This window comes from Apostichopus japonicus, chromosome 4 (genome assembly GCF_037975245.1).
Source record: "Apostichopus japonicus isolate 1M-3 chromosome 4, ASM3797524v1, whole genome shotgun sequence".
Classification (NCBI taxonomy): domain Eukaryota; kingdom Metazoa; phylum Echinodermata; class Holothuroidea; order Aspidochirotida; family Stichopodidae; genus Apostichopus; species Apostichopus japonicus.
The window spans coordinates 14,730,306-14,752,785 of record NC_092564.1 but is presented as its reverse complement, the minus strand read 5'-3'; the positions used below and the strand labels follow the sequence as shown (position 1 = coordinate 14,752,785).

At 37.6% G+C, this 22,480-nt stretch overlaps 1 protein-coding gene across 33 annotated transcripts in view; it reads left to right on the top strand.

Annotated features, from left to right (window-relative positions):
* The window catches only part of LOC139966539 (neogenin-like), a 117,782-nt gene extending 98,925 nt beyond the window's left edge, over positions 1 to 18,857 (top strand). For 6 of the 33 annotated variants that reach the window (XM_071969670.1, XM_071969661.1, XM_071969671.1 and 3 more), the window contains 11 exons: positions 603 to 680; positions 2,253 to 2,339; positions 3,910 to 3,969; positions 4,957 to 5,424; positions 5,855 to 6,784; positions 7,862 to 8,173; positions 8,720 to 8,959; positions 12,556 to 12,657; positions 14,362 to 14,514; positions 15,867 to 16,015; positions 16,417 to 18,857. In XM_071969670.1, the coding sequence (XP_071825771.1) occupies positions 603 to 680; positions 2,253 to 2,339; positions 3,910 to 3,969; positions 4,957 to 5,424; positions 5,855 to 6,784; positions 7,862 to 8,173; positions 8,720 to 8,959; positions 12,556 to 12,657; positions 14,362 to 14,514; positions 15,867 to 16,015; positions 16,417 to 16,527 (2,690 nt within the window). In that variant the 3' untranslated portion in view covers positions 16,528 to 18,857. Of the gene's footprint in view, positions 1 to 602; positions 681 to 2,252; positions 2,340 to 3,909; positions 3,970 to 4,956; positions 5,425 to 5,854; positions 6,785 to 7,861; positions 8,174 to 8,719; positions 8,960 to 10,535; positions 12,658 to 14,361; positions 14,515 to 15,866; positions 16,016 to 16,416 lie in introns of those variants that run through there. The other 27 variants (XM_071969674.1, XM_071969687.1, XM_071969686.1 and 24 more) reach the window with 18 other exon arrangements.
* The last annotated feature ends 3,623 nt before the right edge of the window (positions 18,858 to 22,480 follow it).

Genomic DNA, 22,480 nt, shown 5'->3' with positions numbered 1-22,480 from the left:
TACAGATTGGCCGGCTTAAATTAACCTTTATTGTTTTATGCCATAGGGAAAGCTGCTATCACATTTCGCTGTGTTCTTTTGCAAATGAATTACTCGCCGCGTACTGTTATTAACTTATCCCTCTGCAGTTCTTTAGCTTAACAGAGCTCCCTGAAGTCTGTTCGCTTGCTCTTACAGTACGTGCCTACTAGGGATAGAAGTATGCAATAAGTATGTGTGCACAAGAGAATTCAGTCCTAAAGTATTGTTGCAACTGCGATATTTCCTTTGTTTTTGTTTTCTCTCTATTTCGGTTCGTCCGTAGAAGCTTCTTACAAATCTTCCCCAATATTTTTTTTTCCTCGTTAATCTTTGTCCAAACTTTACGGTGCAGAGTTTTCATTGTCTATGTCTGCTCCAGGACGTTACATGTCACTTTAATTCTTTCTTTGAAACATCGCTCCGTTTTCTTTCGATTCTTCCAAAGCTTTTCTTCAGTTGGTTGCAGATATCTACCCTTCCCTTCCCCCTCCTCCTCCCCAACCTTGTTCTTGTATTAATTGCTGCTAACTTGAGTCTTTAACGTGATTCTTTAAGAAAAGTTTCTGACCTCTAACCTTTAGGTGATAGTATGCACTGGGATGATACGCCATCTAACCGCTGGGTCGGTGACCATCTTCAAGATTACTTGCACTATGCAGGTATTGGGTTTGCAAACGTTTCCTTTGTTGCTTCATAATCAAACTGACCACAGCTTTAATACTGCTACCTATGCAAACATCAGCACAGATTATCACTAACAAAGAGTAATATTATGTATGGGTATCATGGGCGTCAACAGGTGGGGGACGGGGGGGACATGTCCCCCCCACTTTCAAAAGTGGAGGGGATATCATATCATTTGTCCCCCCCACTTTTCAGAGCAGTTATTAAAAAAATCACATGCATATGCGCGATTTTCTATCACAATTGCTGAGCTGATTCAAGTAGAATCTAACTTAAGAATCATTATCAATAAATTGCACTGGAAATTAGAACAGTGCTTGGCCCTTTATCCCCCTTCCTCCGATATTCACCCTCCCCGCTTCGTCCGAGACCTCTGATAAAAGTTTGTGCGATGTTTGAACGATGTTTTAGAGTGTTTTGTGGAAGCACCCCTTCTCGCCAGAAATGGAATTCCCCTTGCCCTACACTGTGAATCAGAGAAAACGACGCATTTCAACTTGAAAACAAGTCGAAGACCCCACCAGGAAGTAATATCATATATTTTAGGCCCTACAGACAGTATTCTGCCTGTATGCAGGGTATTATATGATACCAAACTACCGAAAATATTTCGTTTGAGATGGACGCTGTGTAATTCGTTTCCCTTGGTGTCAGAACGGCATCTTTCTACCAGTACTTTCTGTCGGAATTTAGTTTTGTGAGACAAAATTTCTCCTCACAGATCTGGTTCTGATGTAACTAAAAACGACTCAGGAAGGCCGTCTCCTGCGATCTAGGGGGTCTTATGTACCCAAAATTTTCTGGTACGCTACGCGCCAACCAATGGTGGCGCTCCGCTTAGATAGTATAGTGTCCCCCCCCACTTTCTGAAACCTGCTGATGCCCATGATGGGTATGGGTGCCTTTTATAGGCAATGCTGCTAATGCCATGCACACTTACAAAGTATCCCCTGTCCATCCCTCCCTCCCTCCCTTTCCTCTCCTCCCCTCAGGCTCCAGCCACTGAACCATTTTAATCACAAACATATCCAGATTTTACCCATCAACAGTGAGCAACACATGCTGTACGGTGTGTTCTTTACCGTGTTCTATAGTGCTGTTATATGCACAAGTATTACACAAGCACTGACTGGTGATGTAGCAGGGCTGGACTAGCTATATAAATCTATACCTTTGTAAAAACTAAAAGGTTTACTGACACTTGAACAACCCTTTAACTAAAAAATATATTTTTTGTCCATCTTATTCACCAACATATATTAAACAACTTTCAACAGAGTAGCAACCATGGACCTCATCAACCATATACATCTTGCCTACGATAGGATTTTATCTTTTTTTCATGGTACTATGAATAAAAGTTGTAGCTAATGGCACCAGGCTACGGTATTACCGTATTACCAGCCTGCTGCCACTCGCCTATAGTACCGTTACTGACCTACCGGCATTTATGTTAATACCAGTTCACATACAGTACTTTGCACTCTCATACTACTACTAGTGTTTGACCTGTAAGTTGTAGCTGTTAAATGCTTGTCTCACACTAGGTACCTCTTCATATGATCATTCTATTGACAATGGAACCTTGAAATCTACTGGTCATGACTATGCAGAGGTCCCTTCTCATAGGAAAGGTAACCAAACTGGGAAGCACTATGAAGTGGCTAATGTATCACTGTCCCCCCTCCCTCCCTCCCTTCTGTCCCTCACCTCGCCCACTTCCCCCAGGACACAAAAGTGGTGTGGCTGGTCATGTGACTCTTTTAGATCTATAATTAGAAGTAATTAACACCTTTTGCATTTCTAGCAGCTTTCAATTCACTCTTTCAAGATGCTTTTATCATAGAAAAAGGTCAGCTCTTTTGCTTTGCTCGACATTGTTTTTATTATAATATTTCAGCAAAAGAAGTTATAATTTTGTTGAGATTTGCATAATAATTTCAGAAAGAGTTATTAATTCATTTCTGAATAGACCTATACCACCATATAACAGAAGTTTGAAGGCACAGCTAAGTGGAATCCACATAATTAGGCTTTAAATATGGCACTGGCTTTTAATCCCAAAATGAATGCAAATTTTTCATCAAATCCCTAAAAAATTTAGTCAAAGTGTTATACATTGGTCACTTTGTGGTGCTACCCTAACAGTATTCATCAACACATTGTATGTAGGCTAGACTACAGTAGCTCATCCTTCATATCCCTCTTAAATATCACTGGTTGCACATTTCTCAACTATAACATCACAAGACATTCATTCTTTGTTTCCTTTGCCTTCATTAACTAGCAATGGAAATTGTGATTATTGACTTTTAGTAGTTTTAGGATTATTGACATCAATTTCATTTTACCATGCATGCTAACTTTAAAATTAAGTATTGTAAAATAGAACATGTAAAACATACTCCATAAGTACGGTGGCATCTTACTGATAATTGAACACCTGGTTCAATCATTTTTCAAAATCAAGAAATATTATCAGGAATGTTGCAGTTCCATTCCTGTGAAAATATAAAAATTCCAACCCAGTTCCCTTCTCATGATGTGTCATGAAAACTTGCCTTCCAGATTCATACCCACAGAGCAGATTTCATCATTCACCCTTAAAGTTCGAGCTTTTCTTTTTCCACTGTTAAAGCAATATGTGGCTAAATAATGGCAGTAACTGGCATAAAAAAATCTGCTTCTAATATACTGCTAACCACAAGCGCCCCCTTCCCCTCCACCAAAAAGAAATAAAAATAATAATAACAATCAAATTGTTCACTAATAATTTTGTTTTTGGCCACCTTCTTTCCTTCTCCAGTGTGAAAAGCAATAATGTAGATGTTAAGGTTAAATAATTAGACAAATTTGTACTTATTCTATTTCTGACTGTGTTTGTATTCCCTTACATAGAAGTTTTCATATTTTGCTCCTCTAAATGCTTGCCTTTTTATCCATCAGAATCTGTCATCGCCGTTTCAGTGTCTGCAAATTGAATTTCACTATATATTTTTTGTACCTCACAATGTCATCAAATATCTGTAGTGTCATTTTCTGCTATTTGGTGTACACTTAACCTTTTGCTAAAATTATTCTTTCCACTGTTATATGTTAGTTGTGCATGCATTACTTGTTTTTTGTAGTTAATTCTTTTGGTTTTAGTCATCTTGCATTCAGTATCTGCATGTCTTTATGTGTTTCATCATTCATTTCTTCTAGAACCACAGATTAAGAAGTCTACTGGCTACTTTGAGGGTGATCGTGGATTCATTAGAGAACGTAAGGGGGTCATATTTTCAAATGAAAGTCAATTAAAATGCCCCCACCCCAAAAAGGACAAACAAAAACAAAAAACAAAAACAGTTTTCTCATTTTGAGCATGACTGGATAGAGCCCTATCATAAATAGCCTCAATTAATTGTAATACTGGTTAAGCGAAGTCTTGAAATTTAAAAAGGAAGATAATCGTAGATTCCAGGAATTGATAAATTTGGCTTTCTATAGCTGTCTTCATTGAACATTCAGTGTGCACTCTCATTTCTTGGTAGAATGCTTCATCTACTATCACGTGGGATTGACTTGAATTTAACATTTACTGTACTCGTGTAATATCTATAATTGCAAGGCTCAGTAAGAAGAGACAAAACATACACCGGTGTCTGACAATATCCTGGTTGCAGCAGCTGGGTAGAGTAATTGGAACTTGTGTGAGAAGGATGTTGGGCAACAAGCTAACTCATTTCTTGCAAAAGTTGAATTTAACCAAATTATCCCCCCCCTGTTACCACAAGTCTTCAAGTACCGGATGCTTTCATAAATTTCCACTGAACTTTAACAAATTAAACCTATGTGGATATGATAGATGCTATAATTTTGTGTCCTCCAAATATAGACTGATCCCAAACATTTTTTAGCAAGCTTTCTACAATTTTGACCATTTTGAAACTAGATATTACGGTAATACTCATATACATGATTTGATTGTTTTGTTTTTATCTGTGGGGGACTGGGGGGGGGGTTGCAGGGCTTTCTGTCTAGTTGTCGAATATCTTTATACTTTGAGTCCTAATTCTATTCAGATGGTGGATAATGTGAGCTCTTGTTTCGTTTTAAGTCTTAGAATACATAAACACCAGTTATCAAAATCCATTAACTTGTATTCTTTGTTGTAGATGTATTAGTGGTTGGTGTTATGTTTATAGTGATCGTTTGCATGTTGTCATATGAGCATGATGTTTGCATGCGTGCATGTCGTCTTCCCTTCAGATCACGCAGGGTCGGGTCTGGATGCACAGGGTCAGAGTATAACCTACAACACCACAAATGTCCACGTAGCAGGAGAGGGCAATCATAGAGGCGAGGCCATCAACGGGGGCGTCTACGATGACAGATCGGTCCACTCTGAGGTCCGTTCTCAGAGGAACCATGGCGCCATGACACCTGTCACCTCCATCAGTACCCAGATGGTGACCTACCCTGGCAGTGTGGAGAACGGCGCCGATCCCTTCACCATCACTTTCGAGGAGACCACCACTTCCCACTCTATCGAGAAATCAGTACCTTTATTAGATGGTACAAACTACAAGACCGTCTCTAACCATGAAACTCATTCTAAGTCTTACAGTACTTCTGATGCCAGCAAGGACAATAACTTACAGCTGATGCTGCAGAACGGTTTAGAGACAGGGCCTCTCGCAATAGATATACCCTCTACCAGAATGGAACCCCTCCATGGTAAGTCAGGGGTTTTTTTCTTCTCCTCCTGTTCCTGAGAAATGGTTTTTATGAACGATAACATAAAAAAGTTATTCTGTGAAAGGTTTCCATTTTTGATCGAGTGGGTTTAATGGAATGACCTAGAATTAAAATGCTGTGGGATATTTGTGAGATGTTGCTGTCGCTTCTTGAACATGTGTGAGTTTTACTAAAGGTGGAATATTTTATGAGGTTATTTTTTCAATACCATGGACTTTTACAAGCCAGATTAAATCTAATAACCATGAAATTATAGGGATTCTGTATACCATATATGATGAATATATAGTGTTATAGTAGTGTTATTTAAAAACTGATTTGTTTTTCTTAACCACAAACTTGTGTTCCCTTCTTGAACTAATTTGTGAAACAATAGAATTAATAGTGATCTTCTCTCATTCTTCTCCAGCTTTGACTGCTCCTGTCTATTCCACCAATACCCTAGGCAGAGGTAACAACTCATCCCTGGATAGCTACTCATCCAGTTCTCATAACAACCAGGCCAACATGTCATCATCAGTTGACACCAATCTTCAGTCTTCCAAGACTACCAGCAACCTCCAGACAATCGACACCGGCTACCGAGAGACAGGAGATTACGGTACATCGTTGCCATCTTACCTCGTGGAGCTTCCTACCACCCTTCCCCGACCGGGATCAGACTTCCACACATCCTTCGAGGAGCACTCCGAGTCTAAAGTCAAGAATTATGGGTCAGGTACCATGCCTGGTAGGGTAGACATAGCTACTAGCCACATGGCAGCAGCTGATGGACAGGTGATAAGGTCAGAGGAATCCAAGGAATCCTTCCCATACCTCTCGGAGATCGGGGACAACGCCCTGACCATGTCCCAGCTGGATTCTCTCAGTGGCAGGGATCGCCAGGTATCCAGCTCCCAGCAGTACCAATCGACCAGGCGGAGTGCGGAGAACCAGGAGTACCACGTAGATGGTATGAGAACGATGGATAGCCACCGCTCTCAGATGGCAGACAGCCAGTATGGCACCGGAAAGAGCAGCTTGGACTTCCAAAGTTCTGGCGCCTACGGGACTGGTGGCAGGAGCTCTGCCGTAGACTTTCAAGATTCTAGGTCGATCGGCACAGGCAAGAGCGGTGTGGACTTCCAGAATACCGGCACAGGGTATCGCTACAGTGGTAACGCCAGCTTAGATCGACGCAACGGTGCCTCATTGGGTAACCTGGCCCCATCAAGAGGACACATGGACTACCATACCATCGACCGCTCAGAAGGGGTGGATAGACTGGAAAATTTACGAAGACTGACAAACAAAGTACTGTCAGCATCTTCAACGAGACTTGCTTCCCAAAATGGCTCAGGTACTTAATCATTGATATGTAAAACAGCTCAGGACCTTAATTATTGATATGTGAAACGGCTCAGGTACTTAATCATTGATATATAAAGCAGCCATCAGGTACTTAATCATTGATATGTGAAACGGTTCAGATACTTAATCATCGATATGTAAAATGGCTTAGTTACTTAATCATTGATATGTAAAACGGCTCAGGTAGTTAATCATTGATATGTAAAATAGCAGCTTACATTCTCAGAAGTCTTTCATTTTGATTAATAAAGTTGTCAATTGTGGAAGCAGTCGAAGTTTACCATGTATACCCATATAGTCTGTCCGTGATGAAAAACAAGTTACAGTGTTTCATTTTCATGGTTATTCATCATTTGTAGGAAACTTGTCAATGACTGCTAAGTTCTGCCTTTCGTCAGAAAATTCTGGAAGTGAACTCTTAATTATATTTGTAGAGACTATGCAATATTGTATATATATCTTGAGATATTCTGAGATCTTGGTGAACTTTAAACTTTTTAAGATACCAAATATTGGTCATAAAAGTTGACTTGTTTGCTCCCCATCCCACTTTTGAAATGTTATTCTAAACAGATAACTAAAGGCACTGTTTCTTTTGTAGAGGTATCTTCCTCACAGTCTCTGTTACACTTTAACTTACCAGTTTTCCATTATGGAAGGGTTTGTTGGGTTTGTCCTCTTAATCTCTCTTTCTACATTGTTATTTGCTGAAATTTCTCTTTGCACCTTAGAGGAGGGATTTGACCTTCAACTGCATTTTCAATCTTGGTATCCATCGTCTTGATCTCTTCGTCTTGCATTCGATACGTCTCTGTATTTCCGCTTTTCCTCTAAAGCCTTCAGAAACCCCTTAATTTTCTTTGCAGTTGTTTAAAGCTTAGACTATTTAGAGGTAGATGTTATCTGGTCTGACTATTATAGAGGTATTATAGAGGTAGGTGTATTATAGACTATTATAGAGGTAGATGCTATCTGGTCTGACTATTATAGAGGTATTATAGAGGTAGATGTTACCTGGTCTGATTAAACCTCTGTCTCTGCAACCATCTTCTCTTCCTCTGACCAGGTCTGAACGCTTATTCTTCCGAACACCTGGACGGTAGTGGCCACAGCGACGGTTACGAATCCAATCACGAAAAGCGCATGTACCACGCTCAGTCCGGTAGCAGCGGCTACCAGAGCACGGGTAACCTGCTGAACGGAGGACACGGTCAGTACTCTTTCAATAACAACAACAACTCCCGATCAAACTTGGCAGAGCTCAACGGCGAGCCCAGTAGCTCTGAGCACGATGATACTAGCTCGACGGATAGTAGGAAAATTAAAGAGTTGCCCAAACGGCTTCCGTATTCTCAAAGCAGAGATGGACTAGTTAAGGGTAAATATCCTAGCACATTGGCCCCACCCTACAAACACCACACATACACCACATAAGTAGAGCAATCAGTTAAACCAACCTGCCATGATGAAAAGAAGAAAAAAAACACATTTTGAAGTTAAAAAGCAACAAAAAATCAAAAAGAGCAAACTTCAGCTATCTGTGCTGAAAGCAAGACAAGGCTATATACTTTCTAATAAATGTGTTGGCAAAATAAAAACTTTCATCGGTATGAGTATTATGGTTGGTCTTTAGAAGAGTTTTCAGAGTATTAGAATTGAAGGACTAAAGCACATCTACATCTTGTAATTGTGATTTTTCATGAGTGCAAAATACGCTCCTCCAAATAAGCTCATCAACCCCCCCCCTCCCCACAAAAAAAATTGCACAGTACTTAGTAGCAACCTGTAGAAATATTTTAAAGATCCACACCTCAAAGAAACTTAAGGACAGAAGAATGGGAGAATTCAGGTTGCAAATGTTTTGGTTAACTTTGATCCTCTGTGGGAATGAATGTTGTATCCAATTTTCTTTATCTTTTTGCAGTTTCCCCAAGTCCAAATGCTCATCGATATCTCACCACTAACGGTGACCTATATCGTAAGACTCCCTCAACCGCAAACTCACTAGCACGTTCACAGTCAATTGCTAACCATATTGGGAGAGACTTTTCTTCAGAAGGGCGAGGCAAGTCCTCTAGTAAAGGACCTTCCCCCCATCAGTATGGAGATACCCACAGGAGTTTAATGCGGTCCTATTCCTTGGATAAGCTAAACACACGTAAAGGTACTTGTCCAAAAGTTTCGGTGGTGGTACCTCCGTAGACAAGAAAATGGGCGTTTTCTCTTTCTTTGCAAAACAGACACCCATGTTTCCTCTTCGTTGCTTTGTTCTACTGCATCACAAGGTGATCAGGCGGTGTAGCTCTATACACTAGGGGTTGCTTTCTCTGAAGGAAATCTGTCTCCAAGTATTCTATCTATATATATATCTTGCTCTTTGTACTGGTGTTGGGAGAAACTAGACACTGCCTCTGTATATTTTCAATATTCTGCTTCCCTTTTGCCCGAGACGTTTTATACGAAAACGAATATAAGGTGACCTCTTTTCTACAGATGTATTTGCACATTTATTCATGTCATTAATACTGAATTGGTCTAATATTCGCCGGGTAAAATTTTTAACATCCGTTCGATTCGTACAAGACGACCAAGTTTCTGCTCCGAAAACCAAACTCAGATTTGCAGGCTACCCAGAGACAATTAGTTCTTTACATCAAATTCAGATTGCATGGTAACAAAATGTCCCTGGATAGGTAAATTGATAAAATTGGTATTCACCTCTGCCAGTTTGGAGATACTGAAATAAAACAAAATAGTGGAATGGGAGTCTTTTGACACAGAACTGGTGTTCACCAAACCAACAAATCTCAACTATGGAGTATAATTGGCAGCAGTTTGTTTTTTTACTACATTTTCGGAAAACCTATTTGGACAACCAATCAGTAAGACGTAGTTGCCTGAGGCACAACCATAAGAAATCCTTTCAAAAGTTTCACAATTCATATCTTGGTTACAATGAAGGCAAGAGAACAAAAGATTTAAAGAATTTACTTTGTATGAAAATCTGACATTGGTAAATCGATCGTCTTTATACTTCGTCACAGCACCAACAAGTAGTCAATAATTGCGGTACGGTACCGCATTGTGGGTGTAAATTGAAACCCAAATTTTTGTCTCAAGGTGGGACAATAGTCTAAAATTATGATAAGGTAATTTGTATCTGGGTAATATGACAAAACATTCTACGATCTCAGGGAACTGCTGCAGCATGCAGACATTTCTTACTTTGATATCTACATACCTTACTATATCCGTTTCCTTGGTTACTGTATATCCTGTGGTGGTGATGGACTTGTATACTTTACCTTACTTCTATCCTGGGTGGATTCTTCTCTCAACTCTAATGAAACCATTACAGGGGAGAAATGGAGGGTTGAAGGAAAATAGTATTGTTCCCAAATTCCTGGAGGACCATAGGAAACTGATATGTTTCGGTATAGAACATATATAGAATATATTTCAAAATTTCCAGATTTGTCTAACTTCAAGTCTAACCAGAGAATTCAGGTATTAGTTAACGCTCCTCTTTGGTTTGTCAAGTGATGGTAATAGAAAGTGCCTGCTTCCCCACTTTCCACCCATATTCACTAGATTATACAAACATTTGTGATAGAACTTCGCTTTTTACGCCAGTTTAGAAGGGAGGTGGTGAACTTTAAAAAATTAGTTGTGTTAGTCATATAAACATCTTTAATTAATACCGCTCTTCACATCTAATATATGTTTTTATTCATTCACAGGCATACTGCTGCAAACTTAATCAAAAGTGTAAAGTTGGGCGTTGCTTACATTCTTAATTCTCTGCTAATAAATTTCTTTTTCATCTTTTCTGAATTAATCTACATTTTAAGCTACTTTTATAATCGACTTTTCTTAAATCTTAAGCTTCTCTCATGTTTTCTAACTTCTTTCTATGTTTGTTATGTCCAAAATGTTGGAATTATGTTCTTTTATCAAATGAATTCATTTTTCCTGATTACACCACACATAACAGGATTCCTGTGATCTTGGAAAAGATCTTGCAAACTCTCGTGGGAGAGGTTTTTTCCACAAAATGTCAAAGGTTGCCAAAAAAAATTTATCTAAATTTTATGATTTCTTTTGAAATTTGGAAAATTCTTGAATGACGATATTGTTTTCATTGCGTTCATCCTCAGACCTATCATTTATCATACAAACTCCCTTTCTAATTTTTGCAATTATTCTATCAATAACAACAATTTTTTTGTTTTTCAATTTCTTGTTCATTTTGCTGTATTATAAACAATACCATTTTTTTTTCTCATTAAAAGTATGATATATTTAATACTGTTTGAAGACTGTGTTGTCCTAGACGGATGACATTTTAGTCTTCACAGAATTCTACGTCGTCTCTGGTTTGCTCTCGAAGCCTGCCATAGACTAACAATATCGTTGAATGCATTTTAACATACCTGATTGAAAAGTTATATGTACATCTGTTTTATTCATGCTTTGTGATTTTTGTGCTTACTGTTTGATTGCATGGTGTTCATTCTATATTCGTCTGTTATACATATTCTCACCACTAACAAATATCTCTCTTTTTTTCCCCAATATATCTTTAATATAATCTTTCTCATATGACATTCATCTATTAGACAGACAACAATTTCATTGTCTATTTGAAATTTTTTCTTCCTACAAACATCAGTCATTTACGTTTATTAATTTTTTTGGTAAATTGCATATTTTCATGTTACCATTTGCAACTTTCAATATCACTTGATATGAACGATGTTCTCTCAGGAAGACTGAAATTCAGTCTTGTCGACATACTTAATGCTATTCCCATGTTGATCATTTAGTCTGTTATCTGACTTAATAACTCATTTTATATACTTCATTATGATAAAATACATCAAATGTGAGTCTGTTATCAGACCTAACAACACATGTTATATATTTTGTGTGAGTAGTTGGAATAATACACATACATTGTGAGTCTGCAAACAGACTACATGCATCTCCCCATGTTGATCAGTTTATAGTCTCTTATCAGACACATATTATATATTTCATGTTAGTAATTATGATAAAATACACACATTGTGAGTCTGCCAGCAGACTTTATAAATGGTAACCCTAATGATCAATATATCCTATGTGAGTCTTTTACTTCATAGCAGACTTTAAAGTGATCTGTCCAATAAGCCTCTCTGAAGGCGTACAAAGGTGCAAAACATTCTGGTACTTGATTTTGCTGCGAAATCTGAAGCTTTCTGCAATGATCTTGAAACAATCTCCTTATTTCTAGGAATGGAAAATCTTAGTCTGAGAGATTTCTTCTTGAGATATTTACTATTAATACATCCTAATACCAGCAGTTTCTTCTACTTCTAATTAAGAAGAGAAAGCATATGTTTATTAAAAATTAATATCCTCTCTATAACTGTGACTGTAGTTCTGTGCCACACAGCAAGGCCTGACAGATAAGCCAAAAAAAAAATAGCAACTTATAAAGTGAAACAGCTCCCCCACTTTTGCAAGTCCTAAATTTGTTCCCCCTCAAGACAAACACAGGAGATATATATTCTTCTTTTAGGTAGGATTTTGTAATTGCGCTCAACATTGGATCCTTGCAGTACCAATGAACAAATAATAATCTATTATTTATTTAAGTTTCTTCTAATTCCTTTCTCATGAGATATGTATAGTTTTCCTCTGGTACCTTCTTCCTTCATCTTCTCTTGTATGTTTCTGGTGATGGTTTACTAAACCAAATCATTCTTTGTACCTCAGATCACCACCCTGCAACCAGTCCTCCAGGGTACCAGTACCACTCCTCGGGCTCTTCAAGTCGAACGCTGGGCCCTGATCACCAGCGTTATATCTATAGCTCAGGTACCACTCCACTCGATGTTCCTGATAGCAAGGAAACAGCTTGGTAGTAACTCCACCCGCCCATGAACTGTCATGACTAAGTGGTCTTGTTATGTTGTGTTCAAGGTGACACACATCCTAGGGCAGGTCCCCAAATGTGTCAAAATTAATACAGGTGTTGATAGATGACCCTTATCTAGATCATCAGATGGGACAATATGCATGAATTATGGAGTGTGATGCAAACATGAACAATTTAGGGGAAGGGGATGGGGGGGGGAGGGGAGGGATGTAAGGAGAGAGACATAGTCATTATTCGTTATTGACTGTTACTGGCTTTCAACCTTTCAAAGGGAGAGTGGAAAGGAAGCCACTGTCTTAAGTGAGCATATGGACATTTGTAGCTTCTAATAGGGTGAGGGGGAGTTATTTTAGGGCAGGGATGGTTTTTCTAATCCCATCTCCTATGTGCCAATGTGATGCCACTTATGAGAGTGGACCAGGGAGGGGGGATAATGGAGAGAGAGTTAGGTCAGAGAGATTAACTAATGCTCCTCACCCATCCTTCAAAATTTCCAATTTTTAACTAGTTACCTGTGAATAGTATGGTAAGAGATTGCAAATATTTCTGTTATTTCATGACTTATGACATACAGTGATAAGGTTAACATTAACAATAATAGTTCAGTTGAATGATATGCCAGGAATTCAGTGTATATATTTGCTTCCAGTGTTACATAGACACAACAGTAGTTATTTTGCAGCGCCTGTAAATGGCAAAAAAAAACAAAAAAGAAACCCTTCCTCACAGCCTCTCAAAAGAAACTTATTCCTGATTGAGGTGAATACAATATGCTCTTTTTGACCTTGAATGACCCTGAGTGCCATTGTCTCTCCTAAATCACTAAAGCTGGGCCAAGAAACCATAATCAAAATATCTTGGCAACAAGTTTATCATAATATTATATTAAAATGTACATCGTAATGGATGGGTAGTAGTGTTGATGTTATGTGTACTTTGGTAGATTGGTTTAATGGTCTGTCATGACATGTTTCTTTCCTGACTCTATCTTAAATGTTTGTGTAAGGAATATCTCCAACAAATTTGGCTTGGGGGGGGGGTGGGGGGTGAGGGCAAAATATCCACACCTAAGTATTCTTAAGGAGGCAAGGATAAGGTAATGTTCTCACCATAGTTGTGGGTAGGAGGTGAAATGTTCTTAAAGTGTGAAAGAGAGATTGTCTGTGGCAAAAGGTGTAGAGGGGGTGGGGGGGATGCACTCACCCAGAGGTGTGAGGAGGGAGTTGAACTCACCCTAAGTTTTATGGGAGGGGTCTGAAGAAGGGGAACAAAACCTCAAAACAGACAATTGACCTCTAGACCTACCAGAAATGTTTCCAAAGAATCCCACCTGTCAATGACCATACAATATGATATTGATATAAATTTTGTTCATAAAGTTTGGTTATTTGTGTGTTATTGGTACATGTTGATTAACTCAAACTTCTCATTAGAAGGATTGTCTGGTAAGTTTTCATTTCTGTCTGAATCTTGTCAGTTCTGGTGATTTGGGTGATTAATCTTCTCACATACTATGATAACAAAAGAACCCTTAAAACAATTAATTGAGTAATACACATTTTAATGAATCACACACTTTTGTTTCTTGGTGATCTTAATGTGATTGATGTTTTAGAATGACCTTTGACCTATCTCTTCCTAAGCAGGATATCACAGTGATACAACCCTGTCCAGTGGAGGTCAAGATGATGCCAGTGTACACTCCAATGGACCTAATCGCCCTGGCAACCCCAATTTATCCAGTTTTACGGTGCCTGGGCCTCCACCGCCACATTACCAAACAGGACCTTCTAGAGGTAAGTTTTGGACTATAGTTTTTGAACTATAAAAAAAAATTAAAAAATCATATTTTACTTGCATGTCCAGATTTAGTCAGGGAATAGTTAGGGGATAGTAAACCCCAATTCATTCCTGGGCGAGACAGTGACATGTCCCTTTATACAAAAGCATTAAGCTGCAGCAGTTTGCCGAAACATTAGCTGAACCAATTCAGCTAATTCAGTATGAAAATGTACCTCTTGAAATAAAAAATAAATAAATGCCTTTCTTGTTATAGTTGTGTTCATTAATCAAGCCCATATTTGCTGTGAGCAGAGTAGGTTGGACTGTGACAATTGGTTTGTGTTCTTATGCACAATGCATTCTCTGATTGCAGAACCCTTGTTACTATGCTCTTGCAGAATTAGGCAAAGATCCGATCTCCCCACCCCCCCCCGTCCCCACTCCACCCCACTAACCATCCAATAATGACAATAATAAAGATAATAGAACCAAACTCAATTGAGTTGTTTGCCTCACGATCCTGCATGTTCAAAAGTTCAAGATAAGTGTAGAAAACTCTTTTTATGTTTAAAAAAAAACAAACTTTATACCATTGTAGACAACCTTTAATGCTTAATGGATTTAACTCTAGTATTTGTATTGCTGGAATGTTGCCAAAATAAGCCAGTTGGGTGGGTGGGGATAAGGGGGGGGGTGGTAGTTAGATTCCTAAAGGTATTCAGGGGTGGGAAAGGGCAAACTGGAATAGGGAACATGACATTTGTCCATTCTTTGCAGATTAAATGTAAGGCTTACTGGGGGGGTTTTTTGGGGGTTTTTTTCATCATACCCAGATGTTTTGTTGTCATTTTGTTATTGTTGGTACACTGCCAGAAGAATGTGAGAAAAATCAATCGCAATTATGATGAAAATATTCTGCCAATTGTCAAAGGGGTCAAGTGCATGTACAGATGTAAAACTCTCTGAATCATCATACTTTCTGTTCTTTTCTTTCCTTTTGGAAGGGGGGGGGGGGAGGAGGGAGGTACTGGATTTCCAATTTGTATAAAAGCAGCTAGGGACCTATTAAGTTTTTGAGATTTTGGTTGCTAGGAGACTGTTGTACACAAAGTAGAAATTTTTTAATGGGTATATTTACATTAGAGGGTGCAATGTGAAGTACTTGTCTTCTTCAGTGGTTGTAGCAATCCCGGGTGGATGATATTCTGAATCAGATATCAGGCCAAAAGAAACTTCTCTCTCTCTTGCACCATAGTGATTCACTTTTATATGTCCTGATCGTAACTCATCAGTCACTGCTGTGGTGTTTTCCATAAACAGGATATTGCTGTATACTCATGCTACTCTTTTTCATTTTTATGTCCAGTACGAATCAGTGCCCCAACCTACAGTCCACTGAAGAGAACCAACCAACCAGGAAGTACTGTCAAGGTCAGGGCCCAGCCTCTTCCAGTGGTCACACCTAAAGCCCCTGATGTTACCTACAGGGCTAACGAAGTCTCCCAAAGCCCAGAGGTACGGAAAACCTCTCAACTTCAGTCCACTGTTTTATTTTGATTTTAGTTTTTGTCAGGTTTGGTTTCACCGGGTACGGACAGTGGCTGGTTGGATTTCCAAGTCTTACAATACATTTTGAATGCACCCAATATAAAAAAGAAACTTTTAAACCCATGTGAAAGTCTGTTAGCTTTGTAAACATCATCAGTTTTTAGTGTTCACCTACTTTAAATAGGATTAAAATACTAAGATAAAGTTGGCATTGCATATTAAATGGTGGTGCTAATTTTGGACTCGTTGAAACTTTGTATGATAAGAAATATTACATAATGATCGATAATAACACATATATCAGAATTGTCAATTCTCTCATTTTTGTTGTTCACATAAAAAAGTTATTTTTTTTTAATTCTCCTCAGTCTACAACGAGAACTTTCAGTACTGAAGACTTGAATGCTGAGATGCAGCATTTAGAGGGCTTGATGAAGGATCTGAATGCCATCACTGCCTCAGAACTAGAAAGCAACTAAAAACAAATATCCAACTTGGTGTAAGGAATCAGTCCTGAATAAAACCAGTTCTGAAGCATATAAATAGGGATATCCAGTCTGGTGTATGGAATCTGTCACAGACAGACCAATTCTGAAGCATTTAAATAGAGATATCCAGTCTGGTGTATGGAATCGGTCACGGATAAATCCAGTTCTGAAGCATTTGAATAGGGATATCCAGTCTGGTGTATGGAATCGGCCAAGGATAAACCAGTTCTAAAGCTTAACAATAGAGATATCCAGTCTGGTGTATGGAATCGGCCACAGATAAACAATTTCTGAAGCATTTAAATAGGGATATCCAGTCTGGTGTATGGATTTGTTCATGGACAAACCTGCAAGCAGAGGCCAAGCAAATTCATGGATGGATCCGTGCTCAATAGCTCGGAGCCGAGGCATAGGAATTGAGGTCAAAGTTCAAGTAGTTCCTGAAGCTCTTACTACTGAATCTTGCTGGTCTTCTCAAGTCATTAATTCGGATTTATCGGGATTTGAAGAGAAAGATTAACCTCTTTTACATCTTTTCTAGCAAAGATGCTTTATATAGACAGCGAGCGCAAACTAAAAATAGAGGGAGCACTTCTATAATATAACTCCATAAGTCAGAGAGAAAGCTTTGATCTCATAATAAAGACACTTCATATTAACATTGTAAGGCTCTTGTGACTCTGCAAGTTTTACCTCACAGGGTTGTGACAAGATTCACAAAGACTCAACTATCTTTGACATTTCCATTGGTTGTTTTTTCCCCCTGATAGAGAAAGATAAAATTTGATCACTGATTACAGAAGAAAAAGCAAAGTTCCAGGAATCGGTGGTGTAAAAAAACTCTAGTTTTGATATAAAGCTTTGTAATAATTTGGTTTGCAACTTTGTTCTAATATTTATAACATTTCTCCAGTGATAGTTTGCATTCATTTGGAAAAGTTGCAAACTCAGGTCAGTGACGTGGATTCTAGCCTCACTTAAGTCACATAGATGTTGACTTGTGTGACCTGATGTAGAGACTTAAGTTACCTTACAAATGAGACCAAAAGACTTCAAGGGCTAAACTTTTCATTTTGTGGATAAAATGTTAATACTACATCTATATGTTAATATTCATTGTTGCCACTTTCAAAGAGTTTTCAAACCTGCTTTTGAAAACCTTATTTGAAAAAAAAAACCATTGGAAGGACAATTACTTCATATTTACCATAGATTTATTCTACTTAAGTAAAAGCAAAACAATAGCTCTATTGACCAAGTTGGCTTTTTTTCTTTCAGAAATTTTCTCTGGAGTTACTGGTTATTGTCATTCATAGGGGGAGGGGGGGGGGAGATCTTTGAAATAAACACCAGATGAATACAGATGCATTCAGAATAAGGCCTAAATAATCAGTTTTTGGTTCCAAGATTTGGTTTATTTGATTTGATTTATTTTTTATTTTTTATGACTATTTCTGCCAGCAGCTCTGTAGACTTCCATTACTATATCTTTTGCATACCCACATCGAGAATGTCGAGTTCATCATCTGAATGCGATAAAATTTGAACCAATTTTTGTCAGTAGGATTGGAAGGAACAAAATTCAAGGATCAGGGAAGAATCAACGAAAGTAAATTTTGTAGATGCATTTATTACTATTATAACTATTATCTTTATTTTTATTTTCCATATTTTATTTTATAATTTTAGTGGGATAAACTAACATTGTAACATATTGTTGCGCAGGAAATTCTTGCATTTCAACCATGAAATTTAAATTCGTCTATAACCAAAGGTTTCTAACAGAAGTGGGTTGAAGCATTTTATATTGGAAATGTCTGAAAGGCTAGCTATATGGTCTATTTAGAAATTTGAAAATTTAAAAAAACGTATTTGCTTCATTTTCTACCCTAAGCTTTCTTCTGTATTGTAGGCAAGTAGAGCGATATTTAGCTTTTGTATGAATAATCAATTAATCAAATTTTCCATGCTCATGTTTTCCTTACGGTTGTTAACCAACGAAGTCCTTGTGTTTCTGTTTTAATTAATCTCGCGCATAATCTTATTCATCTTTTTTCCCAAATTGTTGTTTTGAAAGAAATTTGTGATGTTTTTTGTCAATGCATTTTGTTACAATATGTTTGTCTGTCGGAAATTATCGCAAAAAATGCAAAAAGGCAAAGAAAAGAAGGTGAAAAAATTGGTTAGATTGTTTGTACATTTGATTAGCTTTTCTTTCAATTTTATTCCTTTCAATTTTAATTTTTCGAAGAAAATATTTTTGTGATTGTAATGACATAGTCTTTCAGTTGATATGTTTTAATTTTTGTAGTCCCAAGACTTTAGAATTTCAAAGCAAAGTGGATATGGGATATATTTTATTGCAATTTTTGTAATACAACACTGTAATAGTAAAGTGGAACATCTTTTTAGAGGTTGGTGTAAAAGTTTTGTTGTTACATTTACCTGTCCCAACCTGTTCTTTTTTTCCCCCTCTTTTTGTCTCATTGAAACCTCTAATTCATTTGGTCCAGTGGTATGAAGTGAATTTCATGTTCTCATTTTTTATTCAAAGTTAATAAACAACTCCATGGGATCCTGCAACGTAAATAAGTGTGTGAAGTTAAAAGCGACATTCCTGGTTTGACCTAGATTCAAGTATCACAGCTATAGGTAAACACTGCATTCATCATATCAAGCAAGACTATACAGACCAGTCTTGACCGGTCAAGCAAGACCAGTGGCTTTCAATAGGTAACCTGGGAGCCACAGACAGTCTATGAAAGATCTTAAAACTCTCCTTGATAGATACAAACCTGTCACAGTTTTTTGCACTTACCAGGTCTACCCTGCAGATTGCTCAATCTAGCTATATAGTTTTGTCTGTTGGACTCTCTGCTCCATCCTATGGTTTTATCTCTGGCCCTGGTAGAACATTAAATGAGATCTCCCGATATAGACTATAATAGACTAACCACTAAAATGATAAAATCTAATCTTGTCATTCACATTATCTCTCTAATATATTGCAAGAGAATTAGTGAGAAATTAATCATTGGAAAAAAGAAACAGTAAGACTTATTTGATGAAACAAGTGACTCTCACATTGTTTTTTGTACTTAGAAAACAGAGAGATAAAAAAGTGGATTGTGGGGGGTGGGGTGGGTGGGGGGGGGTGGGTGGTGGGATTTCAATTCTTCTCATTCAACATCAAAGTTCTAGGAAAGCATTCAATGACAATGGTCTATCTTTATATTAAAGAGAACAATGCCCTATTTTTTCAACAGATTATAAAAGAGCACAATATTAGAAGGGGTCATTGATAATTTTGAAATATTTTTACAAAGCTGCAGGTATCATTAATATCATCAATATAAACTAATGAAGGAAAATTAATTAATTCATCATGGCTTTTGCACATATTTTCCCATAGAATGGATATATGCTTTTAACATTTTAAAATATTTTAAAAATTTGGAAATATGAAATGATAAGGCAGCAGGAATATTCCTGTCCCCCCCCCCTCCTTTCTTTTCATTTTTGCAGACAGTTTTATTCATGTTAATGGTTTCTGTAAAATTATGAGCTTTCTGTTTCATGTAAAATGCTTCTTCTTTCTTTCGTTTTTGTAAAATGTAAAAAAAAAAATCGGGATGGTTATTAGTTGAATTGTATTTAATGCTGTTTCTTAATAACATTACAAAAATGTTTCAAACTACAAAAAAATACATGTTTTTTTGTTTTGTTTCTTATTTGTGTTGAATCCCTAGTATTTAGCTTGCAACTGACTTTCTGTAAGAGCTTTTGCCCCATCCCTCTTTTTATATCGTAATATTCTCTACCCAGCAAATATTTCTTGTTGAAGTAGTGCAACCTAAACTCATACTGTAAATAAGTCTCTTGTTAACAGTTGGGCCCATTCCAAGTACCCTCAAACCCATAGTTTTGGTGTGTGTTCCCTGTGAGAAATCAGAGTTTTGTTAGTCTTGTCAAATATTTATTTTCAATTAACTCACTATAACTCTTGTGAATTCAAAAGGCCAGCTAAACTATCACAAAAATGAAGAATTTATCAAGAAAAGCAACAATTTGTAGCTTAATTTGCAAGATATCTAATGGAGATAATAGCAAAGTATATATCTATCTGTCAACAAAAAGGTGTGCATACCATTTGTTTGGTCCTGACCCAAGCTGTCCAAGTGGTTGCACCCATATTAGGGGCTTCATTAATGTTTACACAAAACTTAGGTCGAAGGGTGTTTAAGAGCATAGCAAGTCCTAACCATGAAATCCTTCAAAAAGGCATCACCTGAGGTTTTGACCTGATCTGGATGAAAAATAATAAGTATATTGGTCGCTTGGTGAGTATAGGCAAGGATAGTAGGTCAAAGATCGTTTCAGGTCAAAATTGAATTTTTGTGAAAGACATTGGGTTCGGCCAGGTTTGTCTGCTTTTTATCATGATTGTGTTAAAGGGAAAGTTTGGTCTGTATATTTATAGCTGGTTCCAACGTGAATGGCATTCTACCTACACGATACAAAACAGAAGTTTAACACGTGACGTAAGTTGTAGGCCTTTCCCTGCCAACATAAATGTCGAATCACCACAATTCCAGAAAGCCGAACGGAACTTCCTCCATTCAATCTTTTATTGACATGTTAAGTCTGACGTCACGATGATATATGCATTATACTGCAGGTATATTAAACTATATTTAGTACAATACGCTTTGACGTCATTCATATAATTCAAATGTATAGTTGCGATGTGGTAAATTCTCGGAACACTAGTATCATTCTCTTAGTCTCCTGTATTCGTCAGAATGATATTGCTTATTTAAAAATAGTTGAAATATGTACGTTTGACTGTATTATATAGTTTAACAACAAAAAATGAATGGGAGAAAGGAAAGTGACTATATATACCGGTAGTTAAACAAAATGTTTCTTAGTTGATTTATGAAAACTGTATGATGTGCATTGAAGGTATGCATGGTACGTCTGTAGCCGTACAGCAGTTGGATATGTGAGGCATTTCCAAGATGACGTAATAATGCCAGGTCATCCCGTGACAGAATCACAAAAGGTTCAGTTTTGCAGCTGTATGCGGAGGTGGGTAATTAATTATGGTAGCCTATATAGTATTATATTAGTTACCACAGTGTACGCGCAAATTTCAAATTTGCGAAAAGCTATAGATGACCTAGATAATAAAGATTCAAGCAACCGACTATACGTAGTAGACCTTAAAATCCAGTAAGTTACGAAAATGATATTGACAAATGTATTTGAAACGGGATTGCTATAACGAAGTAGAATTTAAAGCATACATTTGTAGTTGGTTTGTATCTTTTTGTCAGAGGATGACCGCGTCATGGATAGCATGATTCCGATATCAACGATAATCAAGAAGTTTGTTCAAAACAAACACAGGCCTACAACTTAAGGGCGGTGCAGGCAAATTAACCTTTCTTTAATTATAAGATTGAGGAAGTGATAGGTTAATTAGTTCCAACAGATTAAAAGAAAATGTAGTAGTGATAGTAATTGGTTACTTGTATCAAACACGCCGTTGTGCGTAACGATATAGAGACTAGGTAAATATTTCAACCAGCTCTTATTACCTCGTATATTGTATTCAATAGATTTGGGTGATGGGAGCACATCACTCGATTGGGCCTGGTCCTCGGTAACCTAATAGACAAAATGGTTTACAGGCCCGTCTTTAGAAGGTCTTCTCTGTGGAACAAATCAACAAGTTCATTTTTTACAAAATGTACCTCCATGATATGTCGATTCACTACCAAAACTATGAACTAATTGCAATTGCATGGGTTCAACGCCTCTCATTGAAATGGTCATGCGTATAGCCTCGTTCTACCCGGCAGTCATTTCGCTACACAGTACAACGTAGAAGCGCACAGACCGGTGGCCCCATCGATCCTTTCAATAAGACTTATAGCTA